The following is a 22,695-nucleotide window of genomic DNA, read 5'->3' on the forward strand; positions in this document are numbered from 1 at the left end:
AAACTAAAAGTGGGGGAAGGGTTCAGGTGGAGGGAGATTTAGATATCCAAAGAAAAATGTCAAGGCAATAGAACAGTCTAGTGATGTTATTGCTAAAGACAAGCAGAGTGAGACAGGAAGGGACAGAGAATTTAGCAATAATTGTGCTCAGCGAGTAAGGTCCATGCAGGGAATAGCAGTGAAAAAATGAAATTAAAGATTCTTTATCTGAGAGCACAAAGCATCTGCAATATGTTAGATGAACTAGTGGCACAAATAGAAACAAATGGTTTAGATCTAATCGCCATTACAGAAACATGGTTACAAGGTGACCAAGGTTGGGAAATAAATATTCCAGGGTACACAATACTTCAAAAAGACAGACAGAGTGGCAAAGGAGGAGGGGTAGCCCTGATTAAAAAAAAGGATGACATAAGGGCCTAAGTGAGAGAGGACCTTGGCTCAGAAGATCAGGAAGTAGAATCAATATGAGTGAAGTTATGAATAGCAAGAGTCAGAAAATGCTAGTGGCCATAGTTTATAGGCCCCTAACGGTTGATATACCATTGGACAGAGCATTAAACAAGAAATTATTGCACCTTGTAATAAAGGCAATATAATAATTGTGGGGGGCTTTCATCTTCATATAGATTGGACCAATCAAATTGGCATGGGTGGTCCAGAAGATGAGTTTGTGGAACGATTTCATGATCGTTTCCTGAAGTTGTGAAACCAACTAGGGATAAAGCTATTTTAGATCTAGTATTGTGTAATGAGGCAGGGTTAATTAGTAATCTCATAGTAAAAAATCCACTGGGAAATAGTGGTCATAATAGAGTTCAATTCCATGTTAAGTTTGAAAGCATCATACTCCAATCACAAACAGGAATCTTAAATTTAAACAAAGCCAGTTACATAAGTACGAGGAGAGAGCTGGCTGAGATTGATTGGATAAATAGACTAAAAGATATGGCAGTAAATAAACAGTGGGAAATATTTAAAGAAACCATTCAAAATGTTCAACAGAAATACTTCCCACTGAAAATTAAAAACTCAGCAAGAAAGATCCATCCATGGCTTAAGGATTCTTCTTCTTTGGCCTCCTTGTCTCGAGAGACAATGGGTAAGCGCCTGGAAGTGGTCAGTGGCTTGTGAAGCAGCACCTGGAGTGGCTATAAAGGCCAATTCTAGAGTGACAGACTCTTCCACAGGTGCTGCACATAAAATTGGTTTTCGGAGCTGTTACACAGTTGGCTCTCCCCTTGCGCTTCTGTCTTTTTTCCTGCCAACTGCTAAGTCTCTTCGACTCGCCACACTTTAGCCCCGCCTTTATAGCTGCCCGCCAGCTCTGGCGATCACTGGCAATTGACTCCCACGACTAGTGATCAATGTCACAGGACTTCATGTCGCGTTTGCAGATGTCTTTAAAGCGGAGACATGAATGGCCGGTGGGTCTGATACCAGTGATGAGCTCGCTGTACAATGTGTCCTTGGGGATCCTGCCATCTTCCATGTGGCTCACACGACCAAGCCATCTCAAGCGCCGCTGGCTCAGTAGGGTGTATATGCTGGGGATGTTGGCCGCCTCGAGGACTTATGTGTTGGAGATACGGTCCTGCCACCTGATGCCAAGAATTCTCTGGAGGCAGCGAAGATGGAATGAATTGAGACGTCGCTCTTGGCTGACATACGTTGTCCAGGCCTCGCTGCCGTAGAGCAAAGTACTGGGGACACAGATTTGATAGACTCGGACTTTTGTGTTCCGTGTCCCGTGGCTTAAGGATAGTATTAGATTAAAAGAAGAGGCTTTTAATGTTGCAAAGAATAGTAGCAAGCCTGAAGATTGGGAGTGTTTTAGAAACCAGCAAAGGGCCACCAAAAAGTTGATACGGCAAAAAACAAAATACAAGAGTAAACTAGCTAGGAATATTAAAACAGATTGTAAGAACTTTTGCAAGTATTTAAAAAGGAAGACGGTAGCTAAAGTAAATGTTGGTCTCTTGGAAGCAGAGAAACAAGAAATTATTATGGGGAATGAAGAAATGGCGGAGACATTGAACAAATATTTTGTATCTGACTTAACAATGGAAGATGTAAGTTGCATACCAGAAATAGAGGGTAACCTTGGGGCTAAAGCAAGTGAGGAAGGTAAGGTAATTAATATCAACAGAGAAAATAGTATTGGAGGAACCTAACGGACTAAAATCTGACAGAGCCCTGATTCTAAGGTTCTAAAAGAGATAGCCAGCACATGAACTATCTCTGCAGCTATGATTTTCCAAAATTCTCTGGATTCTGGACTGCACCCAGCAGATTAGAAGTAGCAAATGTAACACTGCTATTCAGGAAAGGAGGGAGTGTGAAAACAGGGAACTACAAGCCAGTTAGCCTGACATCAGTCATTTGGAAAGTGCTGGAATCTATTAAGGAAGTCTTAGCAATGCACTTAGAAAATCATAGTGTGATCAGATAGTCAACATGGTTTTACAAAAGGGAAATCATGTTTGATACATTTATTAATGTTTTTTGAGGATGTAACTAGTAGGGTACTTAAAAGGGAATCAGTAGTATACTTGGATTTCCAAAGGTATTCGTTAAGGTGCCACTCAAAAGGTTAATAGGCAAGATAAGGGCTCATGATGTTGGGGCAATATATTATCATAGATAGAGTATTGATAACAGACAGGAAGCAAATAGTCGGCATAAATGGAGCATTTTGAAGTTGGCAGGTTGTGACTAGTGGAGTGCCGCAAGGAATACTGCTGGGGCCTCAGCTATTTACAATCTATATTAATGACTTGGACAAAGAGACAGAGAATAATGTTTCTAAGCTTGCTGATGCAAAGATAAATGGAAATGCAAGCTGTGAGGAGGACACAGAGAGGCTACAAAAAGATATGGACCGGTTAAGTGAGTGGGCAACAAGGTGGCAGATGGAGTATAATGGGGGGAAGTGTGAGGTTATTCACTTTGGTCGTAAGAATAGAAGAACAGAATATTTTGTAAAAGGTGTGAAACTTGTAAATGTTTATGTTCAGAGACACTTGGGAGTGCTCTTACAAGGAACACAAAGCTAGCATGCAGGTGCAGCAAGCAATTAGGAAGGCAAATGACATGTAGGCCGTTATTTCAAGGGGATTGGAGTACAAGAAGAAAGAAGTCTTGCTACAATTGTACAGGGCTTTGGTGAGATCGCACCTGGAATACTGTGCAATTTTGGTCTCCCTATTTAAGGAAGAATGTACTTGCATTGGAGGCAATCTAACAAAGGTTCACTAGATTGGTCCCTGGGATGAGAGGGTATTCCTATGATGAGAGGCTGACTAAGTTGGGTCTATATTCTCCAGAGTTTAGAAGAATGAGAGGTGATCTCATTGAAACTTAAAAGATTCTGAAGAGGTTTGACAGGGTAGACACTGAGAGGTTGTTTTTGCTGTCTGGGGAATTTAAAACATGGGGGCACAGTCTCAGGATAAGGGGACGATCATTTAGGAGTGAGATGAGGAAAAGTTTCTTCAAAGGGTTGTGAATCTTTGGATTCTGTACCCCAGGGGCTATTGGACACTCCATCATTGAGTATATTTAAGGCCGAGATAGACAGATTTTTGGTCTCTCGGAATCCAGGGATCTGGGTAGTGGGCGGGAAAGTGGAGTTGAAGCCCAAGATCAGAAGGCTCAACAGGCCGTATGGTCTAATCCTGCTCCTATTTCTTATGTTCCTACTGCCATTATCCTGTGACTATGTGATTGAGGCATGTAAATCTGGCTAAAATCGAAGCTGGTAATGCAAATTCTAGTTTTGTCATATCTGCATTTTTTGTCTTGAATCTCTCTTCATACACATGAGTTTTGAGTTTTTTAATCATTTTAATTTTTCAGTCATTTATTTAATCTGTTTTATCTGCTAAGCCTTTTAAAGTAGTGTTGCGACTACTTAGTGAGATGTGGGTGGTTTCCACTGTTCAACTCCCCATCTGATTGCAGCAAATGTATTTGCATTAAGAGTTTAGCCCCTTGGTGTTTTATTTTTTAAATAAACAGACAGCGACAGGTTTTATTGTAGGTTTTTAAAAACAGAATGTCAATTGCTTTATGATCAATATGTCTTATCCTGAAATTGTCGCAACCTCATCCACTCACACATTCGTGCAGACGCACACACACACCCAAGAAGGGAAAGAGGTAGGTGGTTTTTAGTGGGGTAGAAAGAGGTTACAATAAATCTGTTGAAAACTCTTGAGACTCGAGTTCTAGCTGGTTGCAGACCTCATGATTGTAGATTTCTCTCTTGATTGATGGTTCTGTTGAAGATGGAAGGTCACTTCCATTTCTCTCTGCTGTATAATGTAGATATCGGATTTTTTTCAGCAGGGCATGTGCTTTCTGGCTTGCTGGAATGCTAGCTGTTACAAGTAGCTTCACCTTCTGGGTCAGTCAGTCTCTCTCACTGGCTGTCTTTTTTTAAGGTAAAACATATATAAGGAGCAAGAGGTTAACCAGAGAAAGGATTGGCCTACTCAAGGACAAAGGAGGAAAATTATGCGTGGAGTCAGAGAAAATGGGTGAGATTCTAAACGAGTACTTTGCATCGGTATTCACCGAAGAGAGGGACATGACGGATGTTGAGGTTAGGGATAGATGTTTGATTACTCTAGGTCAAGTCGGCATAAGGAGGGAGGAAGTGTTGGGTATTCTAAAAGGCATTAAGGTGGACAAGTCCCCAGGTCCGGATGGGATCTATCCCAGGTTACTGAGGGAAGCGAGAGAGGAAATAGCTGGGGCCTTAACAGATATCTTTGCAGCATCCTTAAACACGGGTGAGGTCCCGGAGGACTGGAGAATTGCTAATGTTGTCCCCTTGTTTAAGAAGGGTAGCAGGGATAATCCAGCTAATTATAGACCGGTGAGCCTGACGTCAGTGGTAGGGAAGCTGCTGGAGAAGATACTGAGGGATAGGATCTATTCCCATTTGGAAGAAAATGGGCTTATCAGTGATAGGCAACATGGTTTTGTGCAGGGAAGGTCATGTCTTACCAACTTAATAGAATTCTTTGAGGAAGTGACAAAGTTGATTGATGAGGGAAGGGCTGTAGATGTCATATACATGGACTTCAGTAAGGCATTTGATAAGGTTCCCCATGGTAGGCTGATGGAGAAAGTGAAGTCGCATGGGGTACAGGGTGTACTAGCTAGATGGATAAAGAACTGGCTGGGCAACAGGAGACAGAGAGTAGCAGTGGAAGGGAGTCTCTCAAAATGGAGACGTGTGACCAGTGGTGTTCCACAGGGATCCGTGCTGGGACCACTGTTGTTTGTGATATACATAAATGATTTGGAGGAAAGTATAGGTGGTCTGATTAGCAGGATTAGTATAAATGGGTGGTTGATGGTCGGCACAGACTCGGTGGGCCGAAGGGCCTGTTTCAGTGCTGTATCTCTAAACTAAACTAAACTAAACTGCTTTGCCTGTGCTGGGATGAGGGAGCAGTACCACAGGACATGCGCGATGCCAATATCATCACCCTCTATAAGAACGAGGGTGACCGCGGTGACTGCAACAACTACCGTGGAATCTCCCTGCTCAGCATAGTGGGGAAAATCTTCGCTCGAGTCGTTTTAAACAGGCTCCAGAAGCTGGCTGAGCGAGTCTACCCTGAGGCACAGTGTGGCTTACGAGCAGAGAGATCCACCATTGACATGCTGTTCTCCCTTCGCCAGCTGCAGGAGAAATGCCGTGAACAACAGATGCCCCTCTATGTTGCTTTCATAGATCTCACCAAAGCCTTTGATCTCATCAGCAGAAGTGGTCTCTTCAAACTACTAGCAAAGATCGGATGTCCACCAAAGCTACTAAGTATCATCACCTCATTTCATGACAATATGAAAGGCGCAATTCAACATAGCGACGCCTGTCCTATCCTGAATGGCGTGAAACAGGTCTGTGTTCTCGCACCTACACTGTTTGTGATCTTCTCCCTGCTGCTGTCACATGCTTTCAAGTCTTCAGAAGAAGGAATTTTCCTCCACACAAGATCAGATGGCAGGTTGTTCAACCTTGCCCGTCTAAGAGTGAAGACCAAAGTACGGAAGGTCCTCTTGAAGGAACTCCTCTCTGCTGACGATGCTGCAGTAACATCCCACACAGAAGAGTGCCTGCAGAGACTCATAGACAGGATTGGGGCTGCCTGCAACGAATTTGGCCTAACCATCAGCCTCAAGAAAACGAACATCATGGGACAGGACGTCAGAAATGCTCCATCCATCAATATCGGCGACCATGCTCTGGAAGTGGTTCAAGAGTTCACCTACCTAGGCTCAACTATCACCAGTAACCTGTCTCTTGATGCAGAAATCAACAAGCGCATAGGAAAGGCATCTGCTGCTATGTCCAGACTGGCCAAGAGAGTGTGGGAAAATGGCGCACTGACACGGAACACAAAAGTCCGAGTGTATCGAGCCTGTGTGCTCAGTACCTTGCTCTATGGCAGCGAGGCCTGGACAACATATGTCAGCCAAGAGCGACGTCTCAATTCATTCCATCTTCGCTGCCTCCGGAGAATCCTTGGCATCAGGTGGCAGGACTGTATCTCCAATGCAGAAGTTCTTGAGGCGGCCAACATCCCCAGCATATACACCCTACTGAGCCAGCAGCGCTTGAGATGGCTTGGCCATGTGAGCCACATGGAAGATGGCAGGATCCCCAAGGACACATTGTACAGCGAGCTCGTCACTGGTATCAGACCACCGGCCGTCCATGTCTCCGCTTTAAAGACTTCTGCAAATGCGACATGAAGTCCTGTGACATGAATGACAAGTCGTGGGAGTCAGTTGCCAGTGATCGCCAGAGCTGGCGGACAGCCATAAAGGTGGGGCTAAAGAGTGGCGAGTCGAAGAGACTTAGCTGTTGGCAGGAAAAAAGACAAGCGCAAGGGGAGAGCCAACTGTGTAACAGCCCCAACAACCAATTTTATCTGCAGCACATGTGGAAGAGTATGTCACTCTAGAATTGGCATTTATAGCCACTCCAGGCGCTGCTTCACAAACCACTGACCACCTCCAGGCACTTACCCATTGTCTCTCGAGACAAGGAGGCCAAAGAAGAAGAAGATCGCACAGTGACCCAGGACGTGGCTAGTTTGCACCTCTTTTGTTTGTAAGAAGTTCAATTCTGGATTTTTTTTAGGATAGGTGGAAGATGGGTTTCATTAACACTTTTTTGTCTTTGAAGATTTGTCCTTTGTCTTTGTCAGACTGTTTTAATACACCAAAGGCTGATCATCTTTTTCTTCAGTGGCCATTTTGGACCATTGTTTACTTTTTTAAAAAAAATAAAGGTTCACGTTTTAAAGACAAAGTCCATTTTTATAACTCTTCAGAGTTAGTCCGTGAATGTTGTGTCATCACATGTCCGATGTGTGTGACAGTTGTTTTATTGGTCTTGCTGCTTTTGTTATTGTAATCTTTCGAACATAAAGAATTTCCATTTACATAGCATCTTTCATGACCTCAGCACATCCCAGTGTTTCAGCCTTTGAAATATTGGCCCTATTCAGCAACCAGTTTACACACAAGTTCCAACAAACTAAATAATCAGTGAATCTGTTCTGATAGTTGATGGATAAATGTTGGGCAGCATACTAGCAGAATTCAAGCAAAATACAGCGGATGCTGGAAATCTGAAATAAAAACAGAAAGTGATGGAAATACACAGCAGGTCTGGCAGCATCTGTGGAGGGAGAAGCAGAGTTAATGTTTCAGGTCAGTGATCTTTCATCAGAACTAGGGGAATTAGAATACTAGGAGAATTCCCTCACTTCTCAAATTGAAGCATGATATCTTTAAAATTCACCTGAAGAGGCAAATGGGGCCTCAATTTAACATCTGATCTGAAAAGTAGCACCTGCAACAGTGCAGTATTCCAGAAATGCACTGAACTGTCAGCCTAGATTATGTGCCCTAGTCCTGGAGCAAGCCTCAAACGCCACCACTGTAGTCAGCGACAAGCATGCTATCACTGAGGCAAGCTGATGAAATATATTTCAGTTTCAGTTATCAAAAGCAAATCATTCCTAGAACTTACAGCTTAGGGTTAATATTTTAGATTATCCAATTTATTTTATTAGTGAAACTAAATAAAATTCTTTTTCCTCTACAGAACAATTGCTGAACAGAATACGACAGGATGCCAAAGATGACAATGAGATCCACAAGCGTCTAAATAAAGTCAATCGATACATTGGGGAAAAAATAATGGACATTAATAAGCAGTGGCGAAAAGCCAAAGCAGAAATATCAAAGTTTAGGAACTGTGAGTGTGAGATGGGATTAAAATGTGACATGCATGCACATTGTGAGAGATCTGAAGTACCTATCAAGGAAGAGATTGAAACCTTTATCTATGAATAATCTAGTGAGAACAAATGTCTTGCATGATCAGAAAGTTCTGTTCATGAAAATTCTGGTTATTAATAGTATATAACGTTATTTGATTTGATTACAGTGAAATCTGGTCTCTTCATATCATTTGTTTACCATAGAATGGTACCACAGAAAGCTATTCCCTATTACTTTCTGTATAACTGTCAAGTTTTATATCTCAATGTTAAATCAGTGGAAATGTATAGATAATTCAGCAGATGGTTGTAGAATTCTACAGAAGGAAGCCATTTGGCCCTTGCGCCTGTGCTGCCTCTCAGAGCTATCTACTTACTTCCCACTCCCTGCCCTTCTCCCATATCGTTTTTTAAAAAATCAAATATTTATCCACTTCCCTGTTAGAGGCTATTATAGATTCTGTTTCCATGTCCTAACAATCCTGAGTTTAAAAATAAATAGTTCTCTTAGCCTTTTGTTGTTTTGTTAATGATAAATTTAAGCCCTTACTGAGACATTGATCAATGGATATAATTTTTCCGTATTTACTTTATCAAAACTCCTTCATAATTTTGAGCACTGCATAGGAGCTCCTCATGACATTGGCTGTGATCTTATGAAAGACTGTCAATATATGTGGTCTGTTCTCATAACTAAATCTTCTCAACTCTGGTATGATCTTAGTGAATCTCTTCTGTGCTCTGTCTGTGACCTTGATGTCCTTCTCAAAGTAAGTCAAACAAAACCAGATATAAAATTAAAAATGTGACTTAACCAATGTTATGTATAGCTTTAGCCTTACCTCTTTGCTTTTGTATTCAATGTCCTGATTTATAAAACATAGGATCTTGTATACTTTTTTTTACAGCTTTATCAACTATTCATTCTTTGGATCTGGCCATCACTCTAAGGGCTGGCATTTATCATGGATCCCTAGTTGCCCTTGATGAAGATGGTGATGAGCCTTTTTGTGTCACTGCAAGTTGTTTGGTGAGGGTACTGTCACAATGCTGTTAGGTAGGGAGTTCCAGGATTTTGACCCAGTGACAATAAAGGAATGACAATATATTTCCAAGTCAGGATGATGAATGACTTGGAGGAAACTTTGAGGTGAAGGTGTCCCCATGCACCTACTGCCCTGGTCCTTCTAGGTGGTAGAGGTTCCGGAATTGGGAGCGGCTGCTGAAGAAGCCTTGGCAAGTTGCTGCTGTGTATCTGTAGATAGTAAACACTGCAACCACGGAGAGGATGTTTAAGCTGGTGCCTGGGTGCTGATCAAGTGACTGCTTTATTGTGGATTGTATCAAGCTTCTTGAGTATATTTGTTTTGGAGCTGCACCCATCCAGGCATGTGAAGATTATTCTATGACACTCCTGACTTATACCTTTTGGTGATAGAGGCTTTGGAGAGTCAGGAGGTAAGCTACTCACCACAGAATACCCAGCCTCTGACCTGCTGTAGTAGCTGCAATATTTGTGTGGCTGGGCCAGTTGTGACTCCCAGACGCTGAGGAAACTCAGTGAGAGTAATGCCATTGATTTTCATGAGGAGGTATTTCTGCTCTTGTTGGAAATGTTCATTGCCTGGCACTTAAGTGGCAAGTAACATTCACAACACACATCAGCCCAAGACTGGATTGTGTCCAGGTCTTGCTGCATGTGGACATGGACTGTTTTATATTCTGAGGAATTGCAAATGCAGATGAACACTATTATGAGCAAACAGCCCCATTTCTAACCTTATGATGGAGGGATGGTCATGGATGAAGCAGCTGAAGATAGATGAGCCTAGGGATGCTGTCCTAAGGAACGCATGCTGTGATATCCTGCAGCTGAGGTGATTGGTCTTAAATGATCACAGTCATCTTTCTTTGTGACTCCGGCCTCAGAGTCATCTCCACCCCCACCCATTCCCTGGATTACCACTGACTTCAGTTTTACTAGGGTCCTTGGTGCCACACTGGTCAAATGCCTTCATAATGTCAAGGGCAGTCATTTTCTGAGGTGAACTTGTCCCTTCACTTTTAGAGATATGTTTATTGCAATCTCCAAGTTTGTCCACTTCTCTATTTTTAAAGTTTTACCATTTATTTTATATCTCCTATTCTTGTTCTTTCTCAATGTTTTGTCTTATATGTCTCCTTTATTAAATTTCAACTCGCATCATACCATTGGAATTAACTGGGAAGTTCACACTTAAGGAAACATTAAAACTAAAATTTACCAGGTACTGTAAGAGCCACTGTTCATGCTTAACTTTCCAATTCTCTTCTGCTCTCTTCACAGTCCTTCAGCTGCTATAGTTTTTTAAAAAAATATTTAGCAATAATTATTTTGGAAGCCAAGAAACCTGGGATCAGTCAAAGAAAATATCAATGCTTCCCTTCAATAGTGTTGTCCTCTCATATATAAATCCTCCTAAAATACTATTGATGTTTTAGTATTCCCAATTATGCTTTTTTAACCATAATTATTCATTTCCCCTTCCTAATTAAACTATGTTAGCTTGTGTTACATCAACAAATGCCACATTCACTGCTGTTATATGGCTGCGTTCTCTTGTTGCCGGGTTTATGTATTGGGAGTAACTGCTACAAATTTAAGCTCTTAGTACTGAACAATTGTGATGATCTCACCAGATTCATTAACCATGGATTCACATTTTGAAAATGGTCAAATCCACTTCTCTAGAAACACCATAGATAACAACCTATTTTGAATATTCAAAAAAAACAGACGATTCAAGGACCCTTTTGTAGGATTCTCTCTTAACAGCTTTTATGGAGAATGACTTTAAAAAGGTCTAATGTATGGTATTTGGTAAATAATAGGTGCTCCTAAATGGATACTGTCTTGATAATTCAGTTGAGGGGTTTGGATGTATAGTAAGCTCCAAGAGTAAAGTAATAGTTGTTACAACCGAGGCGGGAGGAGTGCACTGCTTATTCTAGTTCCACTTCTCCACAGGTCACAACATATATTTAAATTTTTTTCACTTGCCGATACGGTCAATCATAGACTCTGTTTTTATCCCAGAATAAAACACACCAACCAGGTTTCTTTAATAAACAAAAAAATTATCAGTTTATTATAAAACCAGTCTTAACCAGTAATGATGTGAAGCATAAACACACAGATTGAAATATTAAAGTTCCCTTTTTACCTTAGCCCCTCACACTCACTCAAGCACACACATACCTACATACACCAGTTAACCGGAAAAATAAGAGATTTTTGCCTTAGAGCTTTGTTACAAATAAAAGGACAAAAAAACACTTGGGTGAAATACTTGCTAATTCTTGAAGAAAAATAAGATGTGGAAAGATCTCCTTTATTTTGGTTTGGCATCCCAAATGCATATAGATGGCTGTCACTGGGATCTTCCTAGAACAGTTCTTTCCAGGTGATGTTGAAGATCAGTTTGGGTAGGCTTTCCAAGAAATGCAGCTACAGAGGCTTCAGATGGGCTTTACAGCATAAATGCGGTAACAGGGTTTTCAGTTCCCACATATGCGATATGCAGGGTTTCTTCAGATACAGGAGGAAAGAGGAGACTGACACACTGGATATGCAGGGTTTCTTTCAAGAGAAAGGGATGAGCTGGGATTTTCTTGGCAGGCAAAAACCAATTGTCTTTTGTAACAATTCAAAGAGAAACCAAAAATATTCCAGAAGTTAAGCCTCCTGATCTCTATGAATCTTGATCTGTCACTTCTTTGTAAACATCTCCACAAGTCAAAACAACAAGCTCCCTGCTGGTATTTTATCTGAAAACGGGTGTCTTCCAGGCCGGGCTTGTTTACAAGCCAAGTCCAGGAACCTTCTGGTGACCTCTTTAAAAAAAAAACACAAAGTTCAGCATCTCTTCAAACCTCCAGATGAATCAGTGTCCATTATTCAACTATAAGTCCTTAAAAGCATATTTTACAAAAAATGAAGCACAGTCGTAACATAGTGCTTTATAAAAGTAATCTTAATCCCTACATTAGGTTTACTGTTTTTAATTTAATTGGAACTATAGTTTGACTTGTGGAATAGACTATCAGCTTAGGAGATGCATGTTAATCCAGTTAAAGCATTCAGAAAGGAATTTAATCAATTTCTGGTTCAGTTCATGGTTAGAAGGATAGATGTTTGGGCAGAATTTTTTTAAATTGTGCATGGGTTGCTGACGAGCACCTGCATTTTTTCCTTCCTTTTCAAATCCCATTTAAAAGTGAACAAATGTTGGTAATGTTCAATTATTTCTCCCTTTGTCATTTCACCTAGGTTGCATCTGTTCTAGATCGAGAAGCTTAAAACTCAATGCAATTCCTTTTCTGGCTTGAACATTTCAATATAAAACATAGCTTATTAGTGTCTCTCTTCCCCACCCACCCCTGCCAGTTCAAGCAGGTTTTCAAGTTTTGCCTCAATTGTAGCAAGTCAGAAGGATTGGAATCCCTTCTGTGTTACTGAATTCCACATACAGTGCTCTTATTTCCATATACTTGTCTGGCATTTGGTGGTGCAGTGGATTACAAATTTATCTTTCACTTCTGGAACGTCAATCCTCCAGCCAGAACTACTGGTTTAACTACTAGTTTCGTTGGTATGGTGACTAAGATCTGTGTGGAATGGTATGATTGTCACAGTCCAGTTCCTAGTGGCCCACAGGGAAAACTGTCCCCAATTTGGCACTAATTAGCAATATTTATCAGAAAGAATGAGAGTTTGACTGGTACAGGAAATGAGGAAAATGTCCCACTGGTACATCATGGATACATTTCAAAGATTGTAGCTGAAGCACAATGTTGAGGCGGAATAAAGTAAGTTTTACTCTGCATCTAACAGAACTACTGTTGCCAAGATGTAACATGTTTTATTCACCATTTCTAATAATGTGCACAAAATTCACAAAAAAAACCTTACGGTCTTCTCAAGCACTCCAAACAGGGTAAATGTAAAGATTCCCACAGCTATTCTATTCATATTGTAAAGTTGAGTTTTTTAAAGTCATTAAAAGAACCTGGTTAGTCCACTTGTATTCAAAATATGGGCACTTGCAGGGCACATTCCTCATCCCTTGTGACTCTCTGCACACCTGCTGTTTCATGTACCTGGGGGTCTTGATTCACAACTTTCCAGCACAGATCTGTGCTTCTCAGTAAAAGGTTAGGTTGTAAACCAGCCATTCCCTTACTTGTGGAAATGAGGTAAATTCTGAAGAGACAGTTTTTTTGGCTCCTATTGGCAAATATTCCTCTTAGGTTATAAGATAGAGTTCAAATAAAGTAAATTGTTAAAGCATCAGACAGAGCCCCACCACTCCACCTCCAAAATTAATAATTTGGTCTGTTGGAGCAAGATCAGATCTCGTGCTGCCTTCCTACTATAGTTCTGATGTACCAGTATTCTTGAATTCAGCCCTTGTTTTAATGCTGTTAATGTTTGACAAATTTATCAGAGTTCTTTGAGGATGTAACAAGCAGGGTGAATAAAGGGGTACCAGTAGATGTGTATTTGGATTTCTAAAAGGCATTTGATAAGGTGCCACATAAAAGGTTACTACACAAGATAAGAGCTCATGTGTTGGGGGTAATACATTAACATGGATAGAGAATTGGCAAACTAACTAGTGGAGTGCCGCGGGGATCAGTGCTGGAGCCTCAACTATTTACGATCTATATTAAAGACTTGGATGAAGGGACCGAGTGTATTGTAGCCAATTTGTGGACGATATAACAATAGGTAGGAAAGTAAGTTATGAGGAGGACATATAGTGTCTGCAAAGAGATATATAGATAGGTTAAGCGAGTGGACAAAATGTGGGAAAATGTGCGGTTGTCCACTTTGGCGGGAAGATTAGAAAAGCAGAATATTATTTACAGGGAGACTGCAGAATGTTGTGGTACAGAGGGATCTGGGTGAGCTCGTACATGAATCACAAGTTAGCATGCATATACAGCAAGTAATTAGGAAAGCAAATGGAATGTTGGCATTTATTGCAGGGGGATGGAGTATACAAGTAGGGAAGTCTTGCTACAACTGTAGAGGGCATTAGTGAGATTGCACCTAGAGTACTGTGTACAGTTTTGGTACCCTGAAGGAGGGATATGCTTGCATTGGAGGCAGTTCAGAGAAGATTTACTACACTAAATCTTGTGATGATAGGTTTGTCTTATGAGGAAAGGTTGAGAAGTTTGGGCCTGTGCTCATTGGAGTTTAGAAGAATGAGAGGTGAACTTATTAAAACATAAGATTCTGAGGTGCTTGACAGGGTAGATGTGAGAGGATGTTTCCCCTCTTGGGAGACTCTTGAACTAGGGGGTACAGTTTCAAAATAAGGGGTCTCCCTTTTAAGGCAGAGATGAGGAGGAATTTCTTCCCTGAGGCGCTTTAATCTTTGTATTCTCTTCCACAGAGAGCAATGGAGGCTGGGTCATTGAATATATTCAAGGCTGTATTAGACAAATTTTTGATCTACAAGGGAGTCAAATGTTATGGGGAGGCAGGAAAGTGGAGTTAAGGCCACAATCAGATCAGCCATGACCTTATTGAGGAGCAGGCTTGAGGGGCTGAATGGCCTACTGCTGCTCCTACTTATGATCTTAAACCAGTCGGAGTATCACAGCTGAACCATGCTCGGCAGTTGTATTCCACATTTTGGAAATGCCCTTAATAGGGGAAGTTGGGCAAAAATAAATCCATATGAACTATGTGAATTCTTCAATTAGCAAACAGATATTAATAAAGGTACCCTACATTCAGGATAGTTACATTATGCTTATGCAGATAATAGTCCTTCATCCAAAGGACTAATTCCAATATTTAGACTGGTTTCAAATCAGGCAACAAAATTACAATGAGGGCCTATCGCAGCAATTGAAGGCAGTGGGTCTTTGATATCAAAAACAAGTTATTTATATAATTTTTGGAATAAAACCTACTGGCACAATAGTAAGAAAAGTATAATGGAAAATGCGGATAAGTTCAGATACCACAATGGGACAAGAAGAAGCACAATTAGAACTCCTGACCATCACAACTGTTACATCTCTGCCAGTTCTGATGCTTAGTTGACTAGCTGATGGGGATCAAGGCACTTAGCCACTTAAACTAAAAACCGGTGAGCCATCTGGCAGGATTTTAGAATTTTGCTGGTCCTAGATCAAAGGTAATTAAGTCTTCATTTGAACAGACACCATCATTGTGGTTATCATCTAAGTATATGAGCAAACCAGGAGGTGGAAAGTCGCTTCTAAACTCGTACCAAAACCCCGATTATCTGGCAATTGATGCTTGCAGTGCAGGAAAGGGAAACTCACAAAGTTTTATCAAACAGCTCTTTTGAAGGATTCATGAGCTTGAAAAAATTATTTTAACTGTTTATTTCATAGACTTCTGGTATTTAATTCTACTTGCATAAACTAGTCGAGACCATTACTTGTCCTTCCCCTGCCTTTGATCAGACAGCATGTCAATGGAATTGGAAGGTGGAGCATCTCAAAACTGAGCTCAAGCCTCTCAAACAAGAACACAAGAAATAGGAGCAGAAATAAACCATATGGTCTATCGCGCCTTCTCCGCTATTCAGTACAATCATGGCTGATCTTGGGCTTCAGTTCCACTTTCCTGCCCGCTCCCCTTGATTCCATATGAGACGAAGGATTTATCTGTCCCAGCCTTAAATGTATTCAATGATGGAGCATCCATTACGCTCTTGGGTAGAGAATTCCAAAGATTCACAACCCTTTGAGTGTAGTAACTTCTCCTCATCTCAGTCCTGAATGATTGGTTCCTTATCCTGAGACTGTGTTCTAGATTCCCTGACCAGTGGGAACAATCTCTCAGCTTCTACCCTATCGAGCCCTTTCATCATTCTGTGGGCACTTTCCAGCAGGGGCCACTGTACAGAAATTAGGGAACGCCTTGTGTTTTTTATTAGCTACTGCTCCCAACTCTGTTGTTGAGGCCAATTGGTAATACCTACCACCACCTGTCTAAGATTAGTTTAGTTTAGAGATACAGCACTGAAACAGGCCCTTCGGCCCACCGAGTCTGTGCTGACCATCAACCACCCATTTATACTAATCCTACACTAATCCCATATTCCTACCACATCCCCACCTGTCCCTATATTTCCCTACCACCTACCTATACTAGGGGCAATTTATAATGGCCAATTTACCTATCAACCTGCAAGTCTTTGGCATGTGGGAGGAAACCGGAGCACCCGGAGGAAACCCACGCAGACACAGGGAGAACTTGCAAACTCCACACAGGCAGTACCCAGAATTGAACCCGGGTCGCTGGAGCTGTGAGGCTGCGGTGCTAACCACTGCGCCACTGTGCCGCCCTAGCTAACTCCATTAAGTTCAAGAACTAATTTGTGGGAGTTAAATTTCTGCAGGAGAATCTCTAGTCTTGCATTGTAACTTTGGAAACCTGGAGAAAGCGGCTATAGCCATTTACAACATTTTTCTGGAATTTCCACAGAAGTTAAGGTGTGAGATTGGGCAAACTCCCATGGAAATTACTAGTGATGATCTATCTCAACTTGTGACTCAATGCCACACTACTTGGTGCATATTTTAGCAAACTGACCTACCGGTTTCCTTTATGCTCCCCCAATGGTATATTGAACTGAACTGTCTCGAAATATACTTGCATACAAACCAGGAGAGTCCATATTCAATTTCTTGTCTCTGTAGAGTTAATTGAGTAGTGATGGGGCTTCTGGAAGAGAAAACTATCAAATTGGAGTTTCCATTCCTGATTACTGTAAAATAATCTTTGCTGGAAGGTGCAAACATGGATGGTGAGTGAGAATGTGTATGATGCCCCACAGTTGGGTAGCTTGCTGACAGGCACGGCCTCGGCTCAGGCATGAAAGCATCAGTCCTTTCCTTCTTCCTGCATTCGCCCCACACTCATTTTTCCAAGACGCATATGTATTTTTACTGCTGGCATTCTCCTTTCCTGCCCTGAAATCATGGACTCCTTGTTTGCAAGAGTATAATTTTATGGGCCAAGACTTTCTCTAATACCTCATTAGTAGTCAAGTGTGAGCCTTAATGGTGAGTGTCTGCAGATTATTTGACCATAACCAAACTGATCCTGTCTTCATCTAACATCCATAGCAATACAGCAGAGGTCATTGGCTAACAGGCAAAGGGTGGAAATCCTGGCCAATTTTCCCTTTGCTAACCGATAGACACTGAAGTCAATTGTTGAACCACTGCTGACATCAGCTAACTTAATCTAGGCCAAGATTTAAATTTGAGAACTTTCTGTTTTGTATGACCAAGCTACTTAATTGCCTAAACTTGTGCAACAATCTACAAAACTTAATGTTGTCGAACAGTGAAATATTTTAATTGTCCATTAAAACGCTTTCCACTGCTTCTATACCTTTTTGTAAGTATGATTACCATAGTTGGACACTAATCAACATCTCAGTTATGTTTTGCACAGATATACATTCATACTCTGTTTGCTTAGATGATTACCATATAGCAATATCATATTGAATCAAATATACATTGAACCCTTTAAAGTATACAAAGCATACAGCTCCTTTGTGCTAAATAATTGGCAAAGGTTTGCAGGAGCTGCTTTGTAACAAGTAACTGAAGAATTGATTGTTGTTGCTATGCTTCAGGGCCTTGGTGTCTTTCTGTTATGATGAGTAATTATTTCATTTTTGAAATATGTATTTAAATGTTTGTAGGTTGAATTTAGTAATCAATGAAAAGTCTTATATTAAGAATGGAAGTTGAATTTTATCACGGTGATAAATTTGTTCATTTATGCAAGAATGAATGTAGCTAATCTCAAAATTCCACCTCTAATGCTGAGAGTTTATTAAAAAAATACTTTCACAGAATCACAGATTCCTTGCAGTGCAGAAGGAGGCCAATGATTCACTTTTTTAAATGTATTATGTGGGATAATCTGAAACTGCAGTCTTTATTAGATTACTGTACTTAATCACAGGATATGCAAATAATATGATAGATTTTCCTTTTGCTGGTAAATTGCTTTTGTTAAATTAAAGACAGGTCATTATGCACAGGCATGATTTCATTGCATGATCACATGAAAATTTGATTTAATATTTCATGCTTATTGTACTACATTCCTTTGATAATCCAGTACTTCAATTTGCTTATTCTTTCCCCCATTCTATTTTTATTTATTTTTGTCCAATTAATAGTTTTGTTAGACTAAACACTTACTATTGTTTCTAAATATAAATGGGCCCAGATTTTCCTGTCAAAATAACAGTGAAGCTAATAGTGTTTGCCGTTATTTATGTGTAAATGTTACAGCAACTTCAGGCAAGGGACAGATAGGCCGTTAAATTCAAAAATCAAAAGTTGCTGTCTTGAGTTGTGCTGCTGTACTGTTAGCTTCACAAAAGCGGCATCTTTCTGTCTGGCTCACTATTGGCATGCATTGAATGACGTGAAGTTGCTATATTTTCACAGTTGATCTGAACTAAACTCGCCACAGAGTGTTAAGTTGTCATTCCAGTCTTAGTACCCTTTTAATGCCATGATGTTAATTGATGCCAATCAACCTCTCTGGCACTGAAAAATAACTGTTACAAGTGTGGAGTCTCATTCGTTCAAGTTTAATTGTTGGAGATTTTAAAAATGTATTTTTTTACTTTTCCTTCCTGTCTCGTTGCTCTCTCAATCCAATCTTTCTTTCCATATCTTTATTTCTCTTTCTGTAATTGATTTGACATTGAATTTACCCACTCTAATTTACACTTCCTCAGTCCTTGCATGGTTAATTTCACAATCCTTCAGTCTGATTGGTTAAGAGGATACAGATTGCTTGCCCTGTTCACTCAGGTCCCAGATGCCCTGTTTCCCTCGCTGCACTACCAGCCTGCAGTTTCAGCAACTTGCCAAGTAAAAAAAAATTAAAACCGAAATGTGCAAGGGCAAGTCTAACTAATGACATGCTGTTGGATGACCTGCTGCAGCAAATTATGGCCCAAATTTATTAGAAGATTGTGATGCACGCAACATGTCTATTTTGAAATGAAGATAAAGAGCCATGGCTGAAAAGTATGAAAAGGAACAAAGTAAATCAGATAGGTGATGCCACACTTGAGTTTTTTTTTAAATGTAAATATTTTAGGATGAATGCAATACTGAGAGATACTGTGTTAGACAGATTTGAGATTCTGGGAAAACAAATTAGATTAGAAAATTATACAATGGGCTGAATTTTATGAGTGCGCTGCAAATCGTGGCAGCGCGTTCTTCCTGCGCAGATGTGCTATTGCTGAGCCCCCACAATATTTCGCGCGGGGGTTCTTTTAAATGCAGGGGTGGAACGGCCACACCCGATGACGTAGAAAGGGCGGCCACTCCGTCCCCAGCAACGGCGTCTGGCGCCACTGCACAGGCACCAATCCCATTTTTAAAGGGCTTCCAGCCGTTAGGAGAAATTTTTATTTTTGAAGTTAATTTTATGTTGCATTGTTCTTAAAAATTTAAATAAATGCTGGAGGCCCTTTCCCACTCTCTCTCCCTACCCCAGTGTTTGTTTTTGGGCTTATATCACCAAAATGACTTTATTCCCAACCCAAACATTCCCCCATCCTCTTCAACCCCTTCCCGCCATCCCCACAGCCAATACAAAGTGTTTTCCTCACTCCCCACCCCCCACACTGATGATCTCATTGCTCCCCCTCTCCATCAGTGTCACACCTCGGAACTCTGAATGGAGTTCCAAAGGCACGGGAGTTCCGGGACAAGATAAGTTAACTTGCATCTTTTTGACTTAATTTTAATATTAAAATGAAGGTCCCGCCGCCAAGCGACTGGGGGGCCGCACCGAGGCCTCACCGCCGCCGGTAAAATGTGGAGGGGCTTTCTCGGTGTTGGGGGTCATGGTGGGCCTCTCCCGGAAGAATTTTCTGGGCCACCCTGCCATGACTCCCGACGCCGGAGGACTAGTAAAATTCAACCCCATGAATCTTAATTTCAACACCATGATGATGTATGGACAAGGGAGAGCATGTAGGATTACATATTTGGAGATTAGTAGGAATGAAAAGGAAAAGTTTAAAGTGTATGAAGTGTAAGCTGTAAATTCCAAATGAGAGGCTATTACGATATAGGAAATATCTTACTCATATTCGCAGTGTATAAGCTACTTTATAGGTTATAAGTCCCTGACAACCAACTAGCAACTGCCCTCTGACGGAAGTAAGCAGGATCCTTGGGGCGAAAGTGGCTTTGAGGTAACAATCTTAATGATGGGAGATTGGAAACAAGTCAATCTTCTGTGGCAGAATCAATAATTTGTGATGAATGACCAACCAGCCAGTCTCACTAATGAACTGAACACTGAAAAACCAATGGCCCAATGGTTCTAGTTGAACAAGCAACTCCAGTAAGCTGTGTAGTTTTAGTTCATTAAATTCTCAAAAAGTATCCCTGTTCACATTTGAGGCCCCCTAAACCTTGGCTCTGCCAATCTGCACCTAATTTGTCTGGAGTTGAGGAATTTGGATATGTACACTCCACACTGGACAAAGAAAAACCTGCAGGTAACTATATATTTTGCAATAGCTTAAATTAGAAACTTAAACATGGTGCAAGATATCCCACGTCAGATTACTTGGTTAAAAAATGCAATAAGAGCTATTAAAGGGTAGAAAATGAACATCTCTCCCCATCCCCATTATAGGGAAAATGATTTGTGAGTTATTGTTTACTACCATTGCTAAACCTTACATTGTTGATTTTCAAATTCCTCCTTTGTCTCACCACATTCTACCTCGGTAAACTCCTCCAGACTCAACCCTCCGAGATATCTGCTGCCCTCCAATTTTGGTCTCTTGATTTTAACTGTTCCACCATTTGTGGCTGTGCCTTCAGCTGCCAAGGCCCTAAGTTCTGGAAATCCCTTCCTAAACTTCTCTACCTCTCTTTCCTCCTTTTTAAAAATCTCCTTATGTTCTATCTCTTTGACCAACATTTTGGTTGTTTGTGCTAATATCTCCTTATGTGGCTTGATGCCAAATTTTGTGTTATAACACTCATGTGAAGCATCTTTGGACATTTTACTAGGTGAAAGGAACTATATGAATACATGTTGTTATTGTGATCATTGTACAGATGTAGCCAAATATCATTAGTAATATAGTTCTATGTCCAGCTCAGTCCTTGACCTCCTACAATTAAAAGTTAAATTGCACTTCATTCAAAGTCATGTTTTCCTGCTTTTGACAGACATGGTTAACCAAATAATTTGGATTGGTTATTCAGGACGGCTTAAAGCAAGCTAATTCTGTATGAAATCCCAGATATATTAGTGAGTAATAAAATCATGTGACTAAATTAACTCTGGTTGTGTTCACTGCAGCTACCTTACAGGAATGTTGTCCACAGTAGGAGGGAGAGCGAAAATAATGCTAGAGACATGTAAGAATGCAGTGGAGAAATAAAAGATTAAAGACTAGGAGTAAGAGGGATAATTCATCAGATGACAACTTTTTATTGCTTCATTTCCAAGAAAGATGTTAAAAGATCCTATCCAGATATGGGAGCAACATTCATATATCGAACATATGTGGACATTTATAAAGAATTAAGAATGGTTGAAGGGGAAAGTGTGTTTGGTAGAAGAAAGTTTTTGGAGGAAGTGACATCCCAAGTGGATATTGAAAATACTTATTCAATTAGTGTATCCTAGATTTCCAAAGAGTCTTCAATAAAAAAATTCCATCTCATTCAAAAAGGAGAATGAAACAGGCACCGGCAATTACATGCCCATTAATCTTAAGTCCATTCCGTGTAAAATAATGGAGTTGATTAGCAGGATTAAACTTGAATAATATCTGTACAATAACCTAGTAAACAGAATCAACATGGATTCAACTCCACTGTAACCAACATCCTTGACTTCGAAGAAGTGACAGCTCATGTGGGCTGTGGTGACCTCTACAACATGGTGTATCTCGACTTTGAAAAGGCATTTGATAAAGTTCCACGTGAAATATTATTGGTTAAACCTAGAGCTGCATGGAATTAGGGTAAACCTTGGAAATAGATAAGAAATTGACTGAAGGGTAGAAAGTAATGAGTGCTCATTGGAGGAGTGAAGTCAGGGTTGATGGAGTATTAAGTTGGGTGTCTCAGCTTGGTGTTACTAATGTAACACACATGTTACTAACTGCATTCAGAAACACAATGCAGCTGCTCAAATTTGCAAACAACACCAAACCAGGAGAGGAACTGGAATCAGAGGAGATGGCTCAGAGATTACAGAAAGAACATAATAAAATATATAAATGGGCAGAAAAATGGCATGAAATTTAATGCAGCTAAATGT

The 22,695-nt window shown here is 40.6% G+C and overlaps 1 protein-coding gene across 1 annotated transcript in view; it reads left to right on the forward strand.

Annotated features, from left to right (window-relative positions):
- LOC137370075 (BEN domain-containing protein 5-like) overlaps nucleotides 1-21,686 on the forward strand; it is a 66,133-nt gene extending 44,447 nt beyond the window's left edge. The window contains exon 6 of the mRNA XM_068032179.1: nucleotides 8,135-21,686. Coding sequence (XP_067888280.1) covers nucleotides 8,135-8,385 — 251 coding nt within the window. The 3' untranslated portion in view covers nucleotides 8,386-21,686. The remainder of the gene's footprint in view (nucleotides 1-8,134) is intronic.
- Nucleotides 21,687-22,695: the final 1,009 nt, after the last annotated feature.

The sequence above is a fragment of the Heterodontus francisci genome, chromosome 5 (assembly GCF_036365525.1).
Source record: "Heterodontus francisci isolate sHetFra1 chromosome 5, sHetFra1.hap1, whole genome shotgun sequence".
In the NCBI taxonomy this organism is placed as follows: Eukaryota; Metazoa; Chordata; class Chondrichthyes; order Heterodontiformes; family Heterodontidae; genus Heterodontus; species Heterodontus francisci.